At 39.3% G+C, this 24,419-nt stretch overlaps 1 protein-coding gene across 3 annotated transcripts in view; it reads right to left on the reverse strand.

Moving 5' to 3' along the window:
• Positions 1 to 24,419, reverse strand: part of mpripb (myosin phosphatase Rho interacting protein b) — a 401,247-nt gene that overhangs the window by 282,421 nt on the left and 94,407 nt on the right. For all 3 annotated transcript variants that reach the window (XM_078225341.1, XM_078225339.1, XM_078225340.1), the window contains exon 4: positions 2,904 to 3,055. In XM_078225341.1, coding sequence (XP_078081467.1) covers positions 2,904 to 3,055 — 152 coding nt within the window. The remainder of the gene's footprint in view (positions 1 to 2,903; positions 3,056 to 24,419) is intronic.

Genomic DNA, 24,419 nt, shown 5'->3' on the forward strand with positions numbered 1-24,419 from the left:
GTCGATACCTGTCTGCGGATGCGCAGAAACCAATGGCGTCGTTTGCACTAGAGACAGTATCAGCAAAAACCTGACTATGTTACGAGATTCCTCGCAGTGGTTCCACCAGCAATAGAAAATAAAGCCGAGGCATTTCACAATAAGCATTTTTGGGGATTTTTGATTAGTCAGAGTCCGTTCTTCAGCTGCCTGATATAAATGCCACACTATTTTTTTGGAAAATTAAGTAGCCAGTTGATTTCTTTAACATTATTTGGAATTAGCTAAACACAAGAAAGAATGGAAAACAGAATAAAAGCTTAATAATGAAATAAACAAAAGAGAAAAGGATAAAATACAGAAAGAATAACTTAATGACCATGAATGAACCGTGCTGCACAGTGCACCGTATAAAGATGGTGGCCGTTAACCTGGTCCTACCATTACCACTGTTCATGCACAGCGCTGGCAGCAAATGCAGCCAAAATAAAAGTTTATGGTGGGCAAAACACAGACATAGTTGATGTATATTCAAAGATCCTTTAGGGTGGTAAAATCTAATTGAAAAATTGTGCCAGAGGAAGCTATAGGCCAGTTAGTCTTGCATCAGTAAGAGTCTATAATACAGGATTAAATTATTAAACATGGATAAACTTGCAAGAAAGGTACTGCAAAATTATGATGGACCTTAATCTTCACATCCATTGGACAAATCAAATTGGCAAAGGTAGTCTAGAGGAGCAGTTCAAGAGTGTTTTTTCAGGATAATTTCTTGGAACCTACCAGGGGATCAGGCTATTTTTGACCTGGTAACATGCAATGAAAGAAGGTGAATTAGGATCCTCTAGGCAAGAGTGATCATAAAAAGATTGAGGGGGACAAATGTTGATCCATAACTATGATCTTAAACTTAAATCAAGGCAATTACAAGTGTATGAAGACAAAGTTAGCCAAAATAGACTAGGGAAATAGGCTAATAGGCAAGAAAGGGAAGAAGCAGTGGCAAACATTTAATATGATATTTCTTAACTCTTAACAAATAAGTATTCCAATGAGGAAAAAAGACTCTACTAGCAATGCCCATATCCCTGGAGTGAGGTGGTTAAGAAATGACCTCAAAAATTGTTCAGGATCACAGAGTGCTATAACAAAATAAATAGTAATTGATTTTTCCACTGGTCAAGACAGCACAAATTTAAAAGATTTAAAAGATTAGCATAAATATTTTGAGAGACGAACGAGAATGTGGATATTCCTATGCCAAATCACATTGAAGCAGTTCATAATTCATTCAAGAATGCAATTTTGAAGGCGCTGGGAAAAAAGTACACAAATATTTTTTTAAATGAGCAAGGGCATTGAATTAGGTAAGTGCCACAAGTGATGAAAAATTCCAACACATACTTGAGGGCCAAATGGCCTGTTTCTCTGCCGTACTCATTTTCTGAAGGATATGAAAACAGTCACCACCTGACGTCGTAAGTGTTTCATACAATGGTGGCGATGCACAAAATGGCCTTCAGCAACTTTGCATCAAGTTTCCACTCGTACATCAACCACACTCAACTCCACGGTTCTGTATTATTCATCCATCCAAAGGTTGCTATTACTACCTAAGCAATATTAAACTCAAACCTCAGTTTAACCTTCACAAAATCCAAGTTAGATGTACTCAATTCTAAGGAGAAAGTTTTTAATCTCCACAGATGCTGCCTGACCTGCTGTGTATTTCTAGCATTCTGTTTTTGTTTCAAATTTACAACATCTCCATTTATCTCATGCTCATGTTGTGTGTGGGGAACCTTGCCTTTCTGCCAAGGCCAGAGCTCAATTTCATTCTCCAGACCTAATTTATTAACATCCATTTTTGTCCATCGCTTCCCCTTTTTCTCCTTTCCATTTTTACACCTTATCCCCAGTCTAAAATGCCTCATTCACTACTACTTGCCATTCTCATGCCTCAAGCTACCACATGGACTCTAATATCACATACATTCTACTCTGTAGCTCATACAAGCCACCAATGCAGATATTGCACAAAGGAGAGCTGTTTGAAGGGCAATGGGGTTTAACAAGGGATGAAGACAGAGCTGGATAATAGAAGCAAGAGTTTTAACAACACCAGGTTAAAGTCCAACAGGTTTATTTGGTAGCAAATACCATTAGCTTTATACAAACTAAAACTAATGGTATTTGCTACCAAATAAACCTGTTGGACTTTAACCTGGTGTTGTTAACTCTTACTGTGTTTACCCCAGTCCAACGCCGGCATCTCCACATCATAATAGAAGCAAGACAGTAGATGGACACTGAATCAATGTGAGTTATAGTCAAAGAAAAAGGGAAATAGGGGTAAAGATTTTTCCCCTCAGACAAGAGGCCTGGACAGCTGCAGAAGGATATGTCTGCTGAAAAAAAGTGTCATGATTAAAAATAGCACTTAACAATTCCACCCATGAAAGTGATAGGAGTTCATGTTAAAACAAGGTCAGGAAGAACAGAATGGGTGGAACTTGCATATGGGTGGAAAGATTAAGCGAGTCAAAAATTGATTCCAGCAAGGTAATGAAAAAAACTGGAACACCATAACAGTGCAGCAATAAATTACAACTTTAATTTAAACTTTCCATGCTTACTATTTGATTAAACAATTTTTTTTGCTGAACTCCATTCTAGCAAACACAGTTGATTTTAAAGTTGCATCTGTAAACTTTAGAAAATGTTCAAAGTAAATTTGTGTTCATCATCCAATGACATACATGTTACGTCCCAAGTTACCCCGGGACAAGGTTGGATGTAAATATTTTAAGTTTGTTGTAAGGAAACATGTCCTTTTGTTCAGCTTCAGCCTTCCTTCTCATTTCTGAAAGGCTGTCTTTAATAAGGCATAAAACTAATCTAAAATTCAGAATACTCTCACTCACCCATTAATTATTTCTTTAGACTCTCCACGAATGAAGAATTCACGTTCAGGGGTTATAATGCAGAGTGCATTCTTCTGACCAGTCTTGGGTTCGGCATCAATAACATCTGTGCATTGGTTCATGTTAACTGTCCCTTGTGGTAGGGTACTTGGCTGAAAGAAAAAAAAAGTCATGGTAGATAGCACTGAATACTCATAATGCAACTAATAATAACGTCTGCAATAGTAACGTTTCCTGTCGTAGTCATTAAATGTAGCTTAGTATTTGATTAAACAAATTAGTGCAAATATAATCACATTTTAAAATCGGCCCTTGAAAATTAATATATAAAGGTAAAATGGTTACAATGCAAGCATGTACAGGTTTTTATGTCTCACACTTTTGTAATCATTTAATGCCATAGTTATTCAACAGCTTTGGGAAAATGAACGTGCTATGTCAAAATCTTTTGAGAATTAAGCTAGTGAACTGCATATTTTTAAAATGCTTTAATTTCATGGGAAGGGCACCAAGGCATCCTTTTAGGGGAGGCTGTAGTTTCAGTTTTGCAGTTGGAGAACCTGCAGTGGTGCCTGTTTTTTTTTAATTCAAGGGATGCAGAAATTGCTGACTATGCCAGCAATTATTGCCCATCCCTGATTGCCCTTTGAGTGGCTTGCTTGGCCATTTCAGAATCAACCACATTACTAAGGAACCTGGAGTCACATGTAGGCCAGACCAGGTAAGGATGGTAGATTTCCTTCCCTAAAAGGACATTAGTGAACCAGATGGGTCTTTACAACAATCAACAATGCCTTCATGGTCGCATTAAACTTTTAGTTCTAGAATTTTATCTAATTCAAATATCACTATTTACCATGGTGTGATTTGAACCCAGAGTATTACCCTGGGTGTCTAGACTACTAGTCTCATGCGCCCCCACCTCCTGAGCTAGGCTCAATGCGACCATACTACACGGTTCCAGACTGTTTTATTCACATGGAGGATACAAGATTTCTGCCAGTCTTGTAATTCTTTGAAAGCCGTTCTCTTTGGAATATTCTCTACATTTGTCTTTCCCCATAAAACTCTTATTGTATTCTGATAAGCAGGTGAAAAGTTTCCTTTCCCACATGGTTGCTTAGAGAGCAGTAAATGCAAGGTGTAACCAGATCAGGAGTCTTAACATTTCCTTTCCCAATAAACTTTATAGAAAAATACCACAAAAGGTTTCAGCTTTCTAACAGTATTCCAATTAACACTATAGCCTGTTTTCATCAGAGAGCGCAAATATATCAGATTTACTTTGCAAAGTTATCGTAGAGCTTGTTTAATACTGGTATCAATGCATTACAGGGAAATCTCTTGTAAAAAGCTGGCTTAATGAAGTACAATATATTTGTGTCATACTGCCAATTAATTCCCTCAAATTGTTCCCAATCTATAAAGATCAGCACTTCATTCTAGTGTTATGAAGCTCAAAATGTTATTTCCAGAATCAACAGCTATATTACATATGGCATCACATGTCTGATTACCATTTTAAGAAATATTAACCAGGGGAAATTCACCACTAGCCTCACACCATTCCCCATTACTGAAATCCTATTGATGTTAGTATTTTGTAAGAACATAACTAGGAGCAGGAGTAGGCCGTTTGGTCCCTTAAGCCTGCTCCACCATTCAATAAGATCATGGCTTATCTTTTCGTGGACTCAGCTCCACTTACTCGCCCGATTTTAACTGAGGAAAGAGAAGATAGTTGCCATAAAATGGTATTTCCCTCCACTCTTCAGTACCTACAGGTACCAGACTATGCATAATGTGGGAATTTATATGGTGGTGATCAAGGTTGTATGATCTCAACTGTTCTGTATATCTGTGAACAAATATTCACTACTACAAATTCACTAATTATGAACTTACTGCTAAAATAGCTAATTAAATAGCTACCATCACAAAAAAAACAGTAGTTTGCAACCAAAACTCTCAAATCATTAAGGATTCATCAAGTGAAGAATTTTTCCTGGTTCATATGCTGCCTAAATTTAAAACATGGGCTAGATTTTTAACTGTAGTCACTAAAATTCACCATGCAGGTTATTCCAGTACAAGAAAGGTAAGATTTTAAAGTTCAGTCATTCTGAAGTTGAGATATTGCATTAAATTTGTGCTTTCACGCTACTTTGGTACCCTAGGAGCAGCAGGCAAGGAAGGAGAAAGAGAAGTAAAACCTCTGGAAATGAGTAAACATCAAAAACTACCAGTATCAAAATCTATCACCAACACAGACTTTTACTCCTCTCTTGCTCCTCTTTTTCCAGAGGGCACTGAAGCTGCTCAGAAATAGGACCTGAACTTCCAAGCATATAATCGCTTAACAATCCTGCACTTCAAGCAACAACACTGACATAAAAAATGGAACTGTGACTTTAATTTTCTTTAATTTATAGAACCGAACAAAACAGATGTTATTTCTGTTGAATATATTGATTGCTTTACAGGAAGCAAGAAAAACAGCCTGCATAAGTTCACAAAGGGAGACAACTCTGAATTCTTAGATGAAATTCAAGGGCTACACATATTTTTAAGTAAGGGCACTTGCCATCAGGAAGTAACCCCAATGCATGCAATGTCTGTAACACAAAATATTGATATAGGTGTACCGAGGTTACTCAAATGCTAACTGTTATCAATGTTTTGTATTGTCGACAAAGAATAGTCACATTTGTTTTATCAAGACAGGCCTGCTCTTTTCAAAACATTCAAATTGACTAATATATCTGATCACTACACTTTATAGGCCAATAGAACAGAAGAAGAAAACAAAACTTAAGTTGGCTCCTTCAAACTGTGACCTACATAGGCCTTCATGAAACAAACTACAATTTCAAGTAAGAGAGAGCATGGTCGTCTTGATCCACACAATTTTAAACCCAAAGGTTGACTGTGCATGTATCTTTATCTCACGTGGGATGATATTAATCTATATCCCCAAGTACTACATTGGCACAAGCTTCGACAGCACAGCAGGCAGGCAATAAGCTAGGTATAGGATCATAAAGACTTTACAGTATTTTAATTCAGACTCAAAATTAAAACTGCAGATTACAGGAAGCACGTTGTTTGGTTTTCTCAAAAGCAATAAAGCTACTCTAAATATAGATCATTCAACAACTGTGAGGAGGGCTTATATCCACATGTGAAATGCAGCAGAAACTGGGTCAGCTGCTTGCAAAAATGGTTAACCCTCTCAAATTTCCATTTGTCCGGAAATCTGGAGAATAATTCTTTTTCCAAAAGACGGGCCTTATATAGCAGCAGTGGAAAGTCCCAAAGGAATCTTGACATGCAAGACTTTGCATAATATTGAAAAGAGTGCAAAGCTTCAGAAATGTTGCAATCTATTTTGTCATTTTTAACGAAGAGATGGATTTCAGTAAGTGACTAACACTAAACCAGCCAATTACCATCCCACGAGATGTACAACTCTTCAATTTCACCTTGCAACATTTTAAAAACTGCAATATATAAAATGTTTGATTACTTAACATTACTGCAATTCTGTAAACTGACAAAAGTTACACACTTACAGTAACACTTTAGCCATTGAACAAATGAGGCTCAGAGTTAAAACTAATGGCATAATCTGAATTCTAAGTAGTTATTTGAACAAAACCTGAAGAAAAATGAAATTTGTTTATTTCTTTATTAAACTGTTGATCCCCACAGGGGCCTTCTTAGGCAGAACCTCCAGATCAAAGATGACTTGCCTCCACTCCAGTTCGATGGATTCTGAAATGGCTGATTAGTTCAATATACAATCTGCAAATTCCATAACATGGAAGGCAGATGGTGCTTGAAAGATCAGGCAAGTAACGTGTTTGGAAGTTGGTGCATCATCCCCTAGACTTCACCTATACATTCTCCCGACAAAGTGTCCTTGCCTAGTAGAACTGGTTTTGAGTGATTAACACCTCCATGCTGGGCATGTTGGCTTGGGAGAAGACGCTGTCTTTCTTGTCATCAGATTAGTATACAACAGAACTACAGTGTGGGGATTTTGCCCGTTCTCCCCATGTCTGCGTGGGTTGCCTCCCACAGTACAAAGAGGTGCAGGTTAGGTGGATTGGCCATGTTAAATTGCCCTTGATGTCCAAAAATGTATCGATTGGCGTGGCCAATCCAGCTATGGGGTTACAGGAATAGGGTAGGTGATGGGTAAAATGTTCTTTGGGAGTTGGTGCAGACTTGATGGGCTGACTGGCCTCTGCACTGTGGGAATGCTGTGGGTTCTAACAGCCACATGACTATTACCCGTGTGATAGTGTCAGTGTGTTAATTGACTGGGGCCTTCATAACTGAGCTGAATTCCACCATCATCCTGTGGATATAAAAACTGATTTTCTAGCAAATCACAATCAAGAGCAGGAACCTTAGTGATATTTCCTTTTCCTATTCCTGGGACACAACAGCTAATTTTAATACCAATTTAATCACGGTTAAGATGAGTCAACTCAGGGCAAACCATGAATTGAATCAGGAATCTTCCTGACCTGTGAGACGCAGCAACAAAGCAAGTTGATTTAAAACTAATCTATTGTGGTATTGGTGGCTTTGCTTAAGTTATACAGAATACTACAGAGTTTGAAAGGAAAACCACCAGTGTAACATCCATGGTTCCAAAATTTAGTTAACAGTGTTCTGCACAGATTCAGATGGGGAAGACCACATTTGAGGAAGTAACAACCAAAGTGGACTGTGGTTTGACAACAGGTTTGCAATAAAGTTTTGCAGAAAAAGCTGCAAGGATTCAAGTTAAATTTGGCTATGAAACTAAGTGGCATGAGATAGAGAATAAAAACAGGACATGCTGGATAAACTCAGCAGGTCCGGCAGCATCTATGGAGAAAAACAAAGTTAACGCTGAGTCTAAATGACCCTTCTACAGAAACGAAGGTAGAAATCTAACAAATTATATAGAAGGAAAGGTAGGGCAGAATAAAGGAACAGGGATAGGGTGGGGTTGAGGAGAGATTGACAAAGCTATCATGGGCATAAAACAAAGGGAATGTTAATGGTCCCATTGAGGGAACTGGAAAAAAAGCTACAAAGGCAAGGGTCAAGATGGAGGGGGAAGTTCACTGTATAAATTGTTGAATTAAATGTTGAGTCCAAAAGACTGTAACATGCCTAATCAGATGAGGTGTTCTTCCAGTTGCATTGGGCATCACTGGAGCAGTGAAACAGACCAAGGATGGACAGGTAGGCATGACAGCAAGATGCTGAATTGAAATGGCAAGTGACCATAAGGAGTCAAGCTTTTGGATAGAGCGAAGGTGTTCTGTGAAGCGATCACCCAGTCTACAGCAGATGCCATCTCCCTGGCCCTACACTCAACCCTGGGATACCAAGATAACAAAGACACCCATGTCAGACTCCTATTCATAGTCTACAGCTCTCCCTTTAACACCATTATTCCTATGAGACTCAACTCCAAACTTTGTGGCCTGGGGCTCGGCTTCTCCCTCTGCAACTGGATCCTAGATTTCCTCACTCACAGGCCGCAGTCAGTAAGGATAGGCACCAACACCTCCTCCACGATCATCCTCAACACCAGTGCTCCGCAAAGCTGTCTCCTCAGCCCCAAACTATACTCCTTATACACCTTTGATTGTGTGGCCAAATTCCCCCCCCCCCCCAACTCCATTTTCGAGTTTTCTAATGACACCACCGTTGTGGGGTGGATCTCAAACAATGACGAGACACAGTACAGGAAAGAGAGAGAAAATCTGGTGAACTGGTGCGATGACAATAATCTCTCCCTCAATGTCAGCAAAATGAAGCAGATAGTCATCAACTTCAGGAAGCATAGTGGAGGGCATGCCCCTGTCTACATCAAGGGGACGAAATAGAAATGGTCGAGAGCTTCAAGTTTTTAGGTGTCCACATCATCAAGAACCTGTCCTGGTCCATCCATGCCAACACGATAGTTAAGAAAGCCCACCAACGCCTCTACCTTCTCGAGACTAAGGAAATTTGGCATGTGCAGTACAACTCTCACCAACTTCTACAGATGCACCATAGAAAGCATTCTTTCCAATTGTATCACAGCTTAGTACGGCTCCTGCTCTGTCCAAGACCACAAGAAACTACAAAAGGACATGAATGAAGCCCAGTCCATCACTCAAACCAGCCTCCCATCCACTGACACTGCCTACACTTCCCCCTGCCTCGAAAAAGCAGCCAGCATAATCAAGGACCCCAAGCACCCTCTTCCACCTTCTTCCGTCGGGAAAAAGATACAAAAGTCTGAGGTCACGCACCAACCGACTCAAGAACAGCTTCTTCCCTGCCATCAGACTTTTGAATGGACCTACCTCACATTAAGTTGATCTTTCTCTACACCCTAGCTATGACTGTAACACTACATTCTGCACTCCTTCCCCATGTACAGTATTCTTTGACTGTATAGTATGCAAGAAACAATACTTTTCACTGTCTACTAATACGTGACAATAATCAAATCAAAGAGACGGGTGACCAGAATTTAGCTGTTGTATATTAATATGGTTTAATTTATATAAATGACCTGGATTCAGAATCCCAAAGCAAACGGTTCAAATGTGCAAATTGCATCAAACTAACACTGCCAGTGGAATTGGAAGAGGCAGGTCAGGAATTATAAAATGAGTTGGACATGATTTATAACTGGGTAGAGAAATACCAAATGAAATTTATTACAGACAATGCAAAGTTTTACATGTGTAATGAAAACTAGTTGGCACATATACAGTAAGGTGATAAGGAGTGGAATTTAACCTGCCAAAATGGGTGTTAAATGAGTTGGTAAGAGCCTCAAAATAGACAGTGCGAGTGAGTGTGTGGAAGAGAGAAGAGAAACAGTGGCACAGTGGTTAGCACTGCTCCCTCTCAGCGCCAGGGAGCCAGGTTCAATTTTGGCCTTGGATGACTGCGTGGAGTTTGCATGTTCTACTTGTGACAGCATGGATTTTCTCCAGGTTCTCCGGTTTCCTCCCACAGTCCAAAGATGTGCAGGTTAGGTGGTGTGGCCATGCTAAATTGCCCTTTAGTGTCCAAAGATATGTAGGTTAGGTGCATTAGTTAGTTACATTAAATGCATAGTTACAGGGTGGGGGGTGGGGCGGGGGGAGGCGTGCACCTGGTTAAGATGCTCTTTCAGAGAGTTGGTGCAGAATCAAATGGACCAAATGGCCTACTTCTGCACTGTGGGGATTCTGATTCTAAGGACATTATTCCAGACTTGTCTTTTTTGCCTTACCACTCTAAGGATCTATCTATTCTTGCTACTAGTCAGCATTCCTATGGCTAAGGCAGCTAGAATTTGGTCTCTGCAAGGGTGCCGAAGGCCTGGGTCTCAAAAATGAAGGCTGCCTATTTATTGAACGGGCAGTCAGCGGGTACATGTCACTGATTATATACTCAAAAGTCAAAATCTGCCCCTTCATAGAACATAACAGCGCAGCACAGGCCCTTCGGCCCTCGATGTTGCGCCGACCAGTGAAACCAATCTAAAGCCCATCTAACCTACACTATTCCAGTAGTATAGGTTAGTGTAGGTATTCAGTTAAAGACTTGAGATTTTTTAAACCTGCCCAGACAATGCAGAGCAGAACTAAAAAACTGGCACCATTTTTCTATAAATAGAATATGGATCAAGAGACTGGCATGATGAGGACAAAGTCAGAATCACAGCATTGGAAAAAGCAGCTCAGGCAGAGTTATTAAACATTCTTGAGCATATTCATTATGTATATTTTAGTGTGTGTGTATGTGGGCTGAAGCAAGTAAACTCCAGATGATATACAAAAAGGTAAGATCTTGGCATGGATATAACACTAGGTCTGACGTGAATAGGAAACAATGTCAAATGAGATCAACTAATTCTGAATGAATGACAAACTGACAGTAATGCTGTACCAACTGCCATACTTCATTTAATCACTCAATGGCAATTCAATTCATTGGACAGTTAAGCAATGCAATACTAAAATATTTGCATTAGAACAAAATCACAATACACAAATCTATCAGCATAAGATTTCAAATGCTAATTCTACAAGTTTTATTTGTAGTAACAATGATTTAAGTTCATTAAAAGGAAATTTAGGTGCAATTTTTAACATGACATCAGTGCAGATTTTAAGATAATCTTGGTAAACAGACCACAGTGACCTAGACATTTCACTTCCAACAATAGAATAAAATTGCACATTTCCTTTTCAATTTGATTTATTGTCACATGTATTGGGATAGTGAAAGGTATTGTTTCTTGCGTGCTATACAAAGAATACCGTTCATAGAGAAGGAAAGGAGAGCGTGCAGAATGTAGTGTTACAAGCATGGCTAGGGTATAGAGAAAGATCAACTTAATGCCAGGTAGGTCCATTCTAAAGTCTGATGGCAGCAGGGAAGATTAGATTCATGGCAGCAAAACAGGTTAGATTCATAATATTATTTGCACAGATTCACCGAATTGTGCAAAATAATTCCTCAATGAACAATAATTGAAGTCTTCAACATTAATAGCTTGAGTTTCTTTTAAATTACATATGAAAAGCCAGATACGACTTTTGAAATGTTTTATTTCAGTGAATTACTAATATGCAGTAATTTGAGTATGTATGGTGCACCACATTTACACTTAACACACAAACATCATGACTATATTTACAAGTATATACTGTAGAAGTCACACTCCTTTTTTATTGTTTTAAACTTAGCATACGAGCTAGATGGATTCAGAACTGGCTTGGCCATAGAAGATAGAGTAGCAGTGGAAGGGTGTTTTTCTGAATGAAGGTCTAGTTTGTGGATGATACCAAGATTGCTGGAGTTGCAGATAGTGATCAAAATTGTAGAGAGTATAGCAGGATATTGATAGGCTGGAAAATTGGGCGGAGAAATGGCAGATGGAATTTAATCCAGACAAAATGCGATGCATTTTGGTAGATTCAATTCAGGTGCGAACTATAAAATAAATGGCAGAACCATCAGGAGTATAGACACAGTTTTAAACTGGCAGAGAATAGGGGGATGTAGGCAGTTGGATAGGACAACGTGATCGGCGCAGGCTTGGTGGGCCAAAGGGTTTGGTCCTGTGCTGTACTGTTCTTTGTTCTATTTCATTTCCAAGACAGGTAGGCTATTTTGGAGACCTCCTAGGGTTGTCTCTAGCCTGTGTGGCAATAACTCCAGAGTTTTGTTTGGTCAGGGGAGGAGGGAGCACAAGGGAACTCCTACAAGGCCTAGCTCTAACTTTAGAATTGAACCCACTTGTTCCGATTTTGTAACCAATGGAATTAGCCGATTTGCATCTGCACACATTGACTTTTAAACACCACAATTGTATCACCACTCAGTTTTTAAACTTAAGGGAATACAAACCCACGTTTCTCAACCCATCCTCACTAACTTGAGCAGTTTGCATTGCGCTTCAAGTCACGGTTTTTTAAAAAAAAAACAAGAGTGGGGGTGCCCAAAACTCAATGTAGCAATCCAGATGAAATCTAGTCCAGACTCTCCAACTGAAGCAAATGTCCGTATTTGTATTCCAACTCGGAGGTGAAGACAAATAATCCTTTTTGATTATACAAATCGCATACATTTCTCATTCTACCTTTTAAAATTTCATTAAACTAGGTTAATTTTGGGGCAGGATATAGCATGCATATACATAATTGGGGCCAGATAAAGCCATTAAAAATTGCAGGGCCAGGTAAAGCCATTAAAAAAAAATTGAAGGGACAAATGGCCTATTCCTGCTTCTATTTTATGCTTTTATTGAAGCAATCTCATAACCTGCTGTTGAATGGGAAACAGTTCGTACATCTCTGGAAATTTTACAGATGTAGAAACAGCATCTTCTCCCTTGGTCTTAAAGGCCAACTGCATGATGACAAATTGTGGCTTCTAAACTAAAGGAAGCATGGACTTTCCCATCACAATCATTCAACGCGGTGCCGGTTTACAAGTCCCTATCAAAGTTGTTACACTCAAGTCATTAACAGAATATATCAAAGGACTGGTTAGAATGAATTTGAATTCTTCATGTTGACTAGTACTCCATGGCAGTCCAAACTTCCACGACATCCTAAATTTGCTGCTCTGACCCAAAACTCCACAAGAAAAATTGACCATAGTAGCTAAGCCACCATCTTTTCTGGCTGCTAGTAAGCTTAGTTTGCCTCTAAGTGAATAAAGCACATTTGTATTGGCTGGGATGTATTTCCCCTCCCAGCTGCAGCGTAGCTCCAGCAGCTTGTAAACAGAGTTCCAATCTGTGCAGTTGTGTTTACATTTTCGGATTCTGTTTAAACAGTGGTCCACATTATCTAGATAGTTACCATTGTTATTCAGCATGTGATGTCTGCTTACAATTCCATACTAAGTTACCACACAGAATTATTATACAGCATACAGGTTGGAGATGGCTAAAATAGATATAGGCTCTGAACTAAGTGTTCAATTATCTTTTGTACTTCTAATTCTACAGAAAAATTAATTAATTTGGCTTGGGATGGTGGTGGGGCGGGGGGGAAAGAGGTGGGTGAAGAGAAAAGAGGCAAATCAAGAATAAAAACATTTCACAGCATCTGATTGCAATTTCCACTGAGGAGGACTATCTCTCCGAACGAAAATCTATGACAAATATTCTTCACGCAAAATATAGAGTATTGTAAATCATTCCCAGGTGGTGAAGAAAAGCTCACCATAAAAAAAATCCTAATTGGACCAATCTCAATGCCATTTTTCACTCCGATTTTTTAAATATAAAAAAAACTTAGAATGATATTGAGTAACACATCTTTATTAACCTTTATTTTGTACCACAAATATAAAATTGTGTCCAACATTACATAGCAAATAGACATTAGTATTAACACTATAATAGATTAATCATTTTTGAACAAGTTATAGCTCCAAACTGTCAAGTTAATTTAAATATCGATACAAGTGTTCTGTGATTCCGTGAATTGGTCAGTATCATGTGTCAGCCACTCTCCCAGGAGAGCTCACTAGTCTAACATTGCAGGTCTTTTGCTGTCTAACATAGAGTAGCACAATGAAGTAAATGGGGAGTGATTAACAATAAGACCCCTCATCAGCATAATAGATCCTGCAATTACTCATGTGCCTCATGGGTGGGTTTCCTACAACCAGGTGGTTGAATCAGCTTTCTGAGTTACGGTCAACTATAGCTAAATAAGTTCAATCTTGCAGCAAGATTTACCCAAGTCCCAACAACTTTGACAGCATCAAAAACAAATTACCAAACATTGTCCTCGATCCTACTTAAACTATCAGTATTTATGGACTGACTGGTGCTCCCAGAGTTTGAAATGTGTTATAATTCAGGTTAGAAACTCCAAAGTGTGTTATGAAGTCAGCCTGGATCATAAGTTTTGCAACCTGAATTTGGCTAGGGTGAGCATGAGCTGCTTCACTTCAAGTATGATTCAACTGACCCACTAGGGAGTTTTTATTTAACAAAGTTTAAGAATACAGTTAACATGTACAGAAAGACAATTAGCAAAACTCTACCAATTACAAAGACAATCATGATAGTGTATAAACCTTAACAAGTATGTGAGATGTTCCAACCAAACTTCTGTAACAGGTTTAGCACAGAAAACACGAATGTTCACATGATGCTAGAACTTAGTTCTTTAGTTGGATGCTGCAGTTCTCTTGAGACACACACAGACAAGCTTGAAGTTAGAACAGCTTCCCAGAACATCAGGGAGAGGCTCTAGTTACTAGCGAGCAAAACCACCAATAGCAGAATTTTCTCTGAGGCAGTTAGAAGCCTTGCTTCCACCCAGCCAGCCGAATTTCCAATATTGGCGGGGGGGGGGGGGGGGGGGGGGAAGAGAGAGAGAGAGAGAGAGAGCAACTCAAAACTGAAGACAAAAGAGCTCCTGTCACCTCATCTGTCAATCATTCTTCCCCCTAACAATGCAAGGCCATATAAATTCCCAGAAAGTACCAGAGGCCCAGAGTAAAAATAAACAAAATCCCATTTAAGCCATTGAAACAGCAATAAAAGGACTTCTAGCAGACAGCCCGGCAACAATAAAAACCAAAGCTGTCTAACTGCAGAGAACATAATATTTTTTTTTAATTCTTAAAGATACACCAACATCACAGATGATTCACTGTTTCAAACTCATCTCCTTTAGACTGACATTATCTTCATATCCCAACCATAACAATTTTTGTTAATGGTGCTATACAAATACAACATCCCACAGAGATCCCAGGAGAATAAGACAAAATATGACAGAACCACATAGGAGGTATTAGAGTTTTCTAAAAGAGGTACATTTAAGAAACATCTTAAGATGATGAATGTGAGGCAAATAATCCAGATAGGGCAAGGGAAAGAATTCCAGAAATTGGGGCCCAGGTAGCTGAAGGCATGTGGTCAATGGTGCACAAGGATCTCAAAGAGCCTCAGGGTTGGAAGAGATTACAGAGATAGGAGGGATAAAGAGGAATTTGAAAACAAGGATTAAACTCAAGGCGTTGTTTAACCAGCTCCAACTTGGACAATAAACTCGAGGGTGATAGCCTCTCCCTCCCATCTGTGAAGTTGAACCAAAATGTTCACAACCTTTTGGTCGTCTTTAACTCCAAGATGAAATTTTGATGACCTATGCATCTGTGTACCAAGATGACCCATTTCTAACTCTGGAATGGCACCTGCCTGTGTCCTGCGTTTGCTCATCTGTTGCTGAATTTCTATTTTACTTCGAGACAATTCCAATGCAGATAAGTGAATGACATTTGGTGGAGTCATGACATGGGGTTGCAGAGATTTCGATGGTCTTAAATTTACGGATGGTAGAACATGGCAGACTGGGCAAGACTGCATTGGAATTGTCTAGAAATAAAATAGAAATCAACCAAGATTTCAGCAACAGATCAGCAAACGCAGGACACAGGCAGGTGCCATTTCAGAGTTAGAAATAGATCTTGGTACACAGATGAATAGGTCATCAAAATTTCATCTTGGGGTTAAACACGACCAAAAGATTGTGAACAGTTTGGTTCAACTTCACAGATGGGAGGGAGAGGCTAAGGAGCAGTGCTTCTGATGGGACAGAAGCAATGGCTTCAGGTCTTTACAACACAGAAAAATCTTTTATCTGGGTACTCCAGAAACATAAGTTGTGGTTAACTGAGATACAAGGAGAGTTCAGCATTTTCATCCACTGAGAAAAGTTCCAGGATGATCATGTGGGTATCAAAATCTCACAAGAGGTGCGGAAACATGTGAACGGCACCGAGGGGAGATAGCGGAAGGCAGAGACCAGAGTGAGGTCAGTTCACATACTTGTGAGTTGGACCCTGCCAATCAATCAAAAAAAACACAGAACTGACAGACACAACCTCAGAATTCCAGTTGGTGGCTGAACAGTAGAAATTTAACTGTATTTATATCTTAGAATCCCTAGTGCAAAAGGAGGCCATTTGGCTCATCAAGTTTGCACTTACCCCCCAATAAAGCATATTACCCAGGCCCATCCCCCTGCCCTATCCCAGTAACCCCACATAGTTGTCCTGCTAATCCACACTTTACCAACCCACCTAATCTGCACATCTGTGGGAGGAAAACAGAAAACTCAGAAAACCATGCGTACAAGGGAAAAATGTGCAAACTCCACACAGTCAGTCACCCAGGTCCCTGGCACTGTGGTAGCAGTGCTAACCACTGTGCCATCATGTTGCCAAGTTTCAGTTCATCCACTACTGCATATTGGACAAGGTGTCAGGCAGTTGAGACAGCTGACGAGTTGGAGAGAGGTGTTGGCAAGGTAGAGCTTCGTGTTGATAGTGTATATATGGAAGCGGATACTTCGTTTTCAAGTCATATCACCAAGGGACACAGTGTAGATGAGAAAAAGGAAGAGGCAAGGATTGATCTTGGGAGAACATCAGAGATAACGGGAACCAGAAGTAAAGCCATTGCAAGTGATTTTTTGGCTACTTTAACTACAGAAGATAGGAACCAGGCCACAGTATCTTTCCATTAGACATGCGCTAAACACAGAAAAGGTTCAGAATAATCCATTCAGGCATAAATGAATTTTAAATAGCACAATTACTTTTAATTACTAAAACAACTGCTCTCACACACTACAAACAGTGTTTCTTTCCTTTATTGTTGGCGATTTTTGAAGAAAAGTTTACTTTTAATTATTCTTTTTCTTGTCTCACTTAATTGTATCAGTATTTTAATTCATTTTCTATATATGATTTCATACAAGTTAATATATTTAATTCAATATTTTTAGCTTAGACTATGCATGTCACAGCAAAGATTGTTCAGTCTAATTGGCTAAAACGTTATCCCCATTGCTTGCCCTGCTCACACAGGTCCCAGCGCTACGGTTGTCAGGCTCCCAATGACGGTAAATTATCGTGCAAAAACCCACAAAAGTTAGAGAAGTTGCAAATGTAATGAATATTGTCACCCTCCATAAAATAATCAAACAAAAACCTCTACCTGAGCAAAGTTTCAAAAGAAAGCAAACAATTATTTAATGGTTATTTTAATAGTATTGAAACTTTTCATCACCCAGAAAGATATGGTTCGCCTTTTAGTACATTAAAGTTTTTTGCTCATGACTATTCTTTAATTTTTTTTTTTAAATCACTCATGCGATATCTCTATCACTAGCTAGGCCAGCATTGATTGTCCATCCCTAGTTGTCCTCAACATGGTAGAGGGATGCTGTCTTCTTGAACCGCTATGCTGTGTCACAGGAGTGTCCACAATGCTTTAAGGAAGGGAATTCCAAGGTTGTCTCAATGACAGTGAAGGAACAGCAATAGAGTTCCATGTCAGGATGCGCATGACTCAGGGGAACCTGCATTTGGTGTTCCCATTCATCCTGTGCTTCTAGGTGGAGAAGGTTGTGGGCTTGGAATATGCTGTCAAAGGAGTTAACATTAGTTATTGATTTATTATTAATTTGCTCAACTCAAGGGCACAGCAATTATATAATTTATTTATATATATATAAAATATACAGAGTTGTTTTTTGGGAGATATCCTGTACATAAATATGTAGGATTATTTACATCATTTAAAAATGATACTCAGATCAGAAGGATATAGAAATTGGCCTTGTGCCATTTCACTGATGAACTAAGCTTGTAGAAGCTAGTATCTGTTAAGGTAGTCATATCAGTTAGCCATCTGCTATCTGTAACAGTAACTTAAAACATGCACAAACAGTTGAACGATTAGCCATTTACAGGCTTTTCAGCTATGCTCAAATGCAGGAATAACACTTTGTAAAACACCCCTTTATCTCCATCACACAGGTTCTTTAGGCCAACTGGTAACAGAAAAAACACTCTAGTCATCCAAAAAGAAACCCCCACCACTCCTTTCCTGGAGAGTTAACTGATTTGCCAGTTGACTGGGCAATTAATGTACACTGTGCAAATGCAGGGTGTTCAGGGAGACAAACAAAATGGCAGGCAGTGTACCAGCTCCATCTGAAACACATTGTTTACGCTATGGCTTTTCTGGAGATAAAAATGCATACAAGGCTGGTTAAAGCAGCACACACTGGTACTTAAGTGACTTTGATACAATAAATTATAGCATAATCTGGGAGCACGTGCAAAATCTTTTTCACCGCAGCACTTTGTATCCCATTCTTCTCTAGATAAACAGAATAAATAAAAATGAACAACATAATCCCCTGCACTTTGAGAAAATTACAATTATGCATGCCTAAGCAGCGTTGGAGCTGCAATAACCCTCTGACAGACTGTTCTTGACCCACAAAGAAGAATCAAAAATAACTTACTGCAGAAATTTAATTTTCCATGCTAGTCTACAGGACTAGTACATTATTTGAAGCTATGGAAAATATTTCTTCCCCTCAGGTCAAAAAACAGTCCTTTTTTTCCCTCTGTCAGATTCCAAATTCAAAAGAACTTTTGTTCATCCTTATTCTAAACTAAAGAAATCAAAGAATACATGACGCGTAGCTCTGCCAAACCACCAATTTTTCTATAGTGCAGTCCTATTTGCAATGGTCAATTTGATTAGATAACAGATAAGTGAATGTAAAGAGATAGTCAAAGCCACAAATCTTTGGTGTCATTCAAGCTAAAGGCATGGTGGAAACCAGAAGCAAGCCCACTTTTGCTGCAACAAGAAGAACTGACAAAGAACAAGCTTACAAAGCAGCTTCTAAAAAAGTTTCACGACACACAAAGTAAACACTAGATTAGGTCAAGGAAACATTTGTTGCCCTCGAGTTGTTCTTGTCCTGGTCTGTGGAATCCATACACATCATGCAATTCGAATCTAGCTTTGGGATGGAGGGGGGAGGAATTAAACGTCAGACTAGTAGCTTTGCATTTGTGTCAGGGCTACAAATCAGCATTAGATGTACTTTCTCATTTTCTTGTTTTTCTCACACTGGTGTATTCATGCCTTTAAATCATCTTGGCCATCATGTTCTTTTGTTCTATATGTCTTTACACTGCCCACTAAGATGATACCATCTAACAGTTCTCTATTCAGAGTTTGTCAGTCATTCAGCTCATTAACTCCATTTCAGTAACTGGAGGATATTTGTTTCTTCCATCAACCACTCCACTCCCTCTTTTTTCTCGAGCACTATAGGTGTACGTATGTTGGTTTATCCTACAGTGATCTACTCTGAGGAAGAGCCACAATTAATACACAAATCCATATTTGCTCCTTGCAGATGCTGTGTATTCGCAATATTTTGTTTGTTTCAAATTGTTCCTTCACATCACATATTTCTAGCCCAAATATTAATCTGCTTCTCTACTATGTGAATTACACATTCATGTGTCACATGCCCTGTAACTACTTCAGTATTGGCAACAACAACTGGACCCTCAGTTGGAACCTGCAATATCAACTACAAAAGCATTAATGCAACTAACTAAATTCATTACCCTGCAATTTGGCTTCCGCTGAATATTTATTCACCAAATCATACCTCAAATATTCTCTCAGCGAGTACACACTGATTTGTAACCAAGACAATTATCAAATGTTCATAAGCAATAAATTCAGAATTTCCTATTTAAAGATTACAGTGGCTTCGCAAAGGGAATCAAAAATATGGTCTGAAGCATAGGGAATTTTCGCAGTAACTTCACTGCGGTGTTAATGTTAAGCCTACTTGTGACACTAATAAATAAACTTTGAAATGATGTTGATGCAGCGTCTAACTATCCAATTTGACTTTTGAATTCCAAAATATATCCTTCATTTCTGATCAGGCATTTTCCATTACCAAGTTAAATTCTCACAGCATACAATCCCTTTAATGTAAATGCATTTATTTCCAAATGTAAGATTGTAATCATTATATAAAATGTGTGACTTAATGCAGTCTTTCTCCAATAGTTACAGGAGGTCTGGCAAGTAATTGGTTAGAAGACCCCACCCCAATCCCTGGCCTATGCAGGGACTCTCAGCTTTCTGCAACTGGGAAAGAAAACAATGATGTGGAGATGCCGGCGTTGGAATGGAGTGCAAGATGCAAGAAAGCAGACAAGATACCAAAGAAAACAATGGCAGCAGGTTTTTACAATAGGCATCATTTAGACTTCTGGACAGGCTGCACCAACGTGCAGTCACACCAACTTGCATTACTTTAGGTTTCAGCATTACATCTACCCATATTGCATGGCTTTCTAGTTAAAGAAACCCACAAAATCATCTATTAAAAAATGAATGAGTAATGTTGATCACACTGTGCATACAAGCCCCTGGTTTGGTTGCACCTGGAGATTAAAATTCACTGTAAATGCTGCTCTTTTCCATCGTATATTTATAACAAACCAGTCTATTCATTCGTGGCTAGTTTCATCTCAGTGGTGTTTACTAGCCTACTTTCTGAAAGACAAGAGAAACAAAAGCGAAGCGATGCGCAGGAGTACAATATAAACGCTAGGCAAAGTTATCATTGGCAGTGGACCCGAGTTCATTTACAGGAAGACTGATAAAAGAATATCCAAGCGTGTACCCAAAACGACCATTCTTTCCTGTGTGAATTTCTTACTTTACAATGATGATCTCAAAGATTTTAAAGAAGCTGCAGTACCAGAGTTAGATTGGATTTTAATAGAATATAAATTTAACAGAAAAACACCTGATCCCAAACAACTCAAAATTAATAAGTTATATTCGGCAGCTGCATACTGCTATTCCTGGCCAGAATGAAAAGGATTGGGTAATTCCTCCATCGATCTTATTTGAAAGACCACACTGTCGTAAGTAATAGGGATTGACCAGTCATTGCATTTTGTACATTTCCTGTAGTTTGTGTCATGGAGTTCTGTTGCCATGGTTCATAAAGACGCTTTTTAAATAGAGTAGGCTGCTGTAGTGCACCATATGGTGCAAAAAGAATGCCCAAGAGACCCAACAATGTACTGACTGTCAAAATATGCAAAGTTCTTTGGAAGCCATCAGGGGTCATCTATAAACCAAGGTCAAATGTACAAACTCCCCTTGGCTCACAGGATTGTGTCTCTCTTGAGGACAATATCATCTGTCATTGTTGGAAAGAATATTTTGAACAACCATGATTCCAGTGGTAGCTGACACACTCCAGGATATCCCACAGTGCCCTGTGGCAGAATCCATGGGTGAACTGCCACTGATGGAAGAGCCGTAACAAGCAATCAAATGGATTAACAAAGCCTTTAGCCCCGATGGTAATCCAGCTGAGGCTCTTGGAGCTGTCAAACATTTGATTCACGCTGATATGACTGCCCACTCAGGCCGGTTGCAATCTAAAACACATGCTTTCAAAATCAAGACCGGGACCAAGAAAGGCTGTGATAGCCCCATACTATTTACAAATCTACCTCACAGCAGTTATTTACTTCAAAGGTCAAATGCTCTTTGGTGTCAGCATTACATAGCATCTAGATGGAGAACTCTTTAGCCTCAAGTGCCAAAACTAAATTGACGACCATAGACGTACATGATCTACAGCGGTTGCCCATGCTGCACCAGATTTGCAAGCTGCTCTCAGTCTCACCAATTTGTGTAAAATAAGCTTGGCATGTCCTTGAATCTTGCCAAAGAAAAGTTAACATCAACCCATGCCTGGTCAGCCACTTCCCATACATGTTAAAGGAGGTGCTCTGGAACATGAGCATTTTCCCATACCTTGGCAGCCATCTCTCTTAAAAGACCACCATACAAATCAATTGCTCTAGCTCAGCCACCTACAAATTACGACAGGGAGTGCTTGACAACAATGACCTCTGTAAACCAACAAAAGTCCTAGTGCACAGTGCAGTTGACATCACGACATTACTGTACTACAGCGAGACCTGGGGTGTGCAGTGACATACAAGAATGTTTAAAAAAAAATCCATCAGCATTGCCTCCACCACATCCTCCAGATTCAATAGGAGGACCATGAAATAAATACCACTGTGTCCTTGAAACCAACTGCACAAGGCATTTAGGCAGAACTCACGCAAAATCAACTTCAATGAATTGGAAGCTGTCTGGATAGCTGAAAGCCAAGCACACCCACCACTGCAAGGTCCTGTTTTCACAATTTTCAAATGGCCAAAGACACCCTAAAAGCTGCCCTTGAAGGATGGCAGCATTGGTATTAATGACCGAGGAACTTGCAACCAATCTTCCATTGACAACTTATCCATCAAGCTGCTCTACAGTTTGAGTCCCAAGGTCTTAAATGATAAGGCAGAATAGCAACAAAGGGTGGAAAGAAAAGGAAACAAATCCTGCACTTTGGACCCCGCTACCTTATGGGATGAGCCCAAAGATCTGTAGGACAAGAATCGGCCTGCTCAGTGACATGAAGATCCATGGCAGAAACTTGCAACCGAGTGGGTATCAACCCGAAATCAAGAGGCACCATTTAAATATTCAATTTGCTAAGCAATAGACTGTTGTCCTGTTGCAAGATCTATCCATCTCCAAGTCACTGACTGACACAGTAGCATCAATAGACACTCATCTGCAGAAGCTGACAGTATGTTCCATTAGGTTTCCCAAGATGCTATTTTATAATAACAGATTATTCAAAATAAAACGTTTGCCAGGATCGCTTTAGCCACATAAAAATCAAAACTCCATCCAACAGGAAATAATCCAGTAATATCAGCTACATTAACCTATCTTCTGTTTCAGATATTAACTGATGTCATGCATTTGCAAGGTTTTTGGTTTAATTTCTGAATCCGGTCTTAATGAGTTATGTTAAAGTAGAGAGAGTGGGGTGCATTTTTCTCTCTCTCCCCCCCAAGTCCATTACTTAAATGTGTATCTTTCATAATAAATATAAAGTAACCAATGCAGCTGAGCTCAAGAAAATATAACAAACATCTTTGGTGCTAGTTTTTTTTACTCCATCCTTCAAGTTAGAAAACCAATGCTCAGAATGGACCAGGCAAACAAATCCTTTCCTTGCTTGCTCCAAAAACCAAATTCCAATTTAATCCAATTCATGGTCCCCACAAGGGAGACAAACAAGGTCCAAGGTGACAAGATGAGGCAGTGTACCCCATCTTGGGCTTGATCTTAGCCAAAAGGCTAACTTCCTGTTATGTTAAATAAAGCTCCACAGCCTGAGACTTCGAGCAATGCCCATTCTCAGAAGACGCATCTTGGTAGTTGCAACACACAAAGGATGACAGTCATTTTCAATGCAAGTAGAAATAGGTGACAAGTGATTTTTAAATTGAAATTTTACAAAAGCACTATTTCTTCAAACTTTAACAATGTCATGAATTTTCATAGCATTTTACCAAAGTATCAATAGAAAATTAGGATACTATTTCCTTTGGAAATATTCCAAATAAATACTTCAATAAATTTCCATTAGGCAATTTAAATAAACAATTAATCAACTTGGCACAAAAGGCAAAGGAAATACTCCATGATGGACAAATTCCATGTTGCGGTTTTATTTTGAGATGGGAAAGGAAGCATGTGCAAAGTCGGAAGTAGAATCGCTAAACAAAACTGTGAAACCAAGTAAAAACAGAAATGGCCATTCAATCATCAGGTCTGCGTCGATTCAGGCCCACCTCAGCCTATCCCTGTAACCACGCGCATTTACCATGGCTAATCCCCCTAACCTACAGATCTGTTGACACCAAGGGACAATTAAGTATGGCCAATCAACCCAACCTGCACATCTTTGGACTGCGCAAGGAGACCAGAGAACCCAGAGGAAACCCACGCAGGCACAGGGAGAATGTGCAAACACCACACAGACAGTCACCCAAAGCTGGATTGAAACCCGGGTCCCCAGTGCTGAGAGGCTGCAGTGCTAACCACATTGCAAGCTCAGTTGATCATCTTAAATTCGTTGTTAGTGAAATGCTTGTTGTTAGTGCAATGCTTAGCATAATCAGGATTATTTATCAAGTGCTGCCCAATCACATCTAACATTAGGCATTATAGGCAGAGTTTAGCAAGCATGAGCTGGT

The sequence above is a fragment of the Mustelus asterias genome, chromosome 12, assembly GCF_964213995.1.
Source record: "Mustelus asterias chromosome 12, sMusAst1.hap1.1, whole genome shotgun sequence".
Classification (NCBI taxonomy): domain Eukaryota; kingdom Metazoa; phylum Chordata; class Chondrichthyes; order Carcharhiniformes; family Triakidae; genus Mustelus; species Mustelus asterias.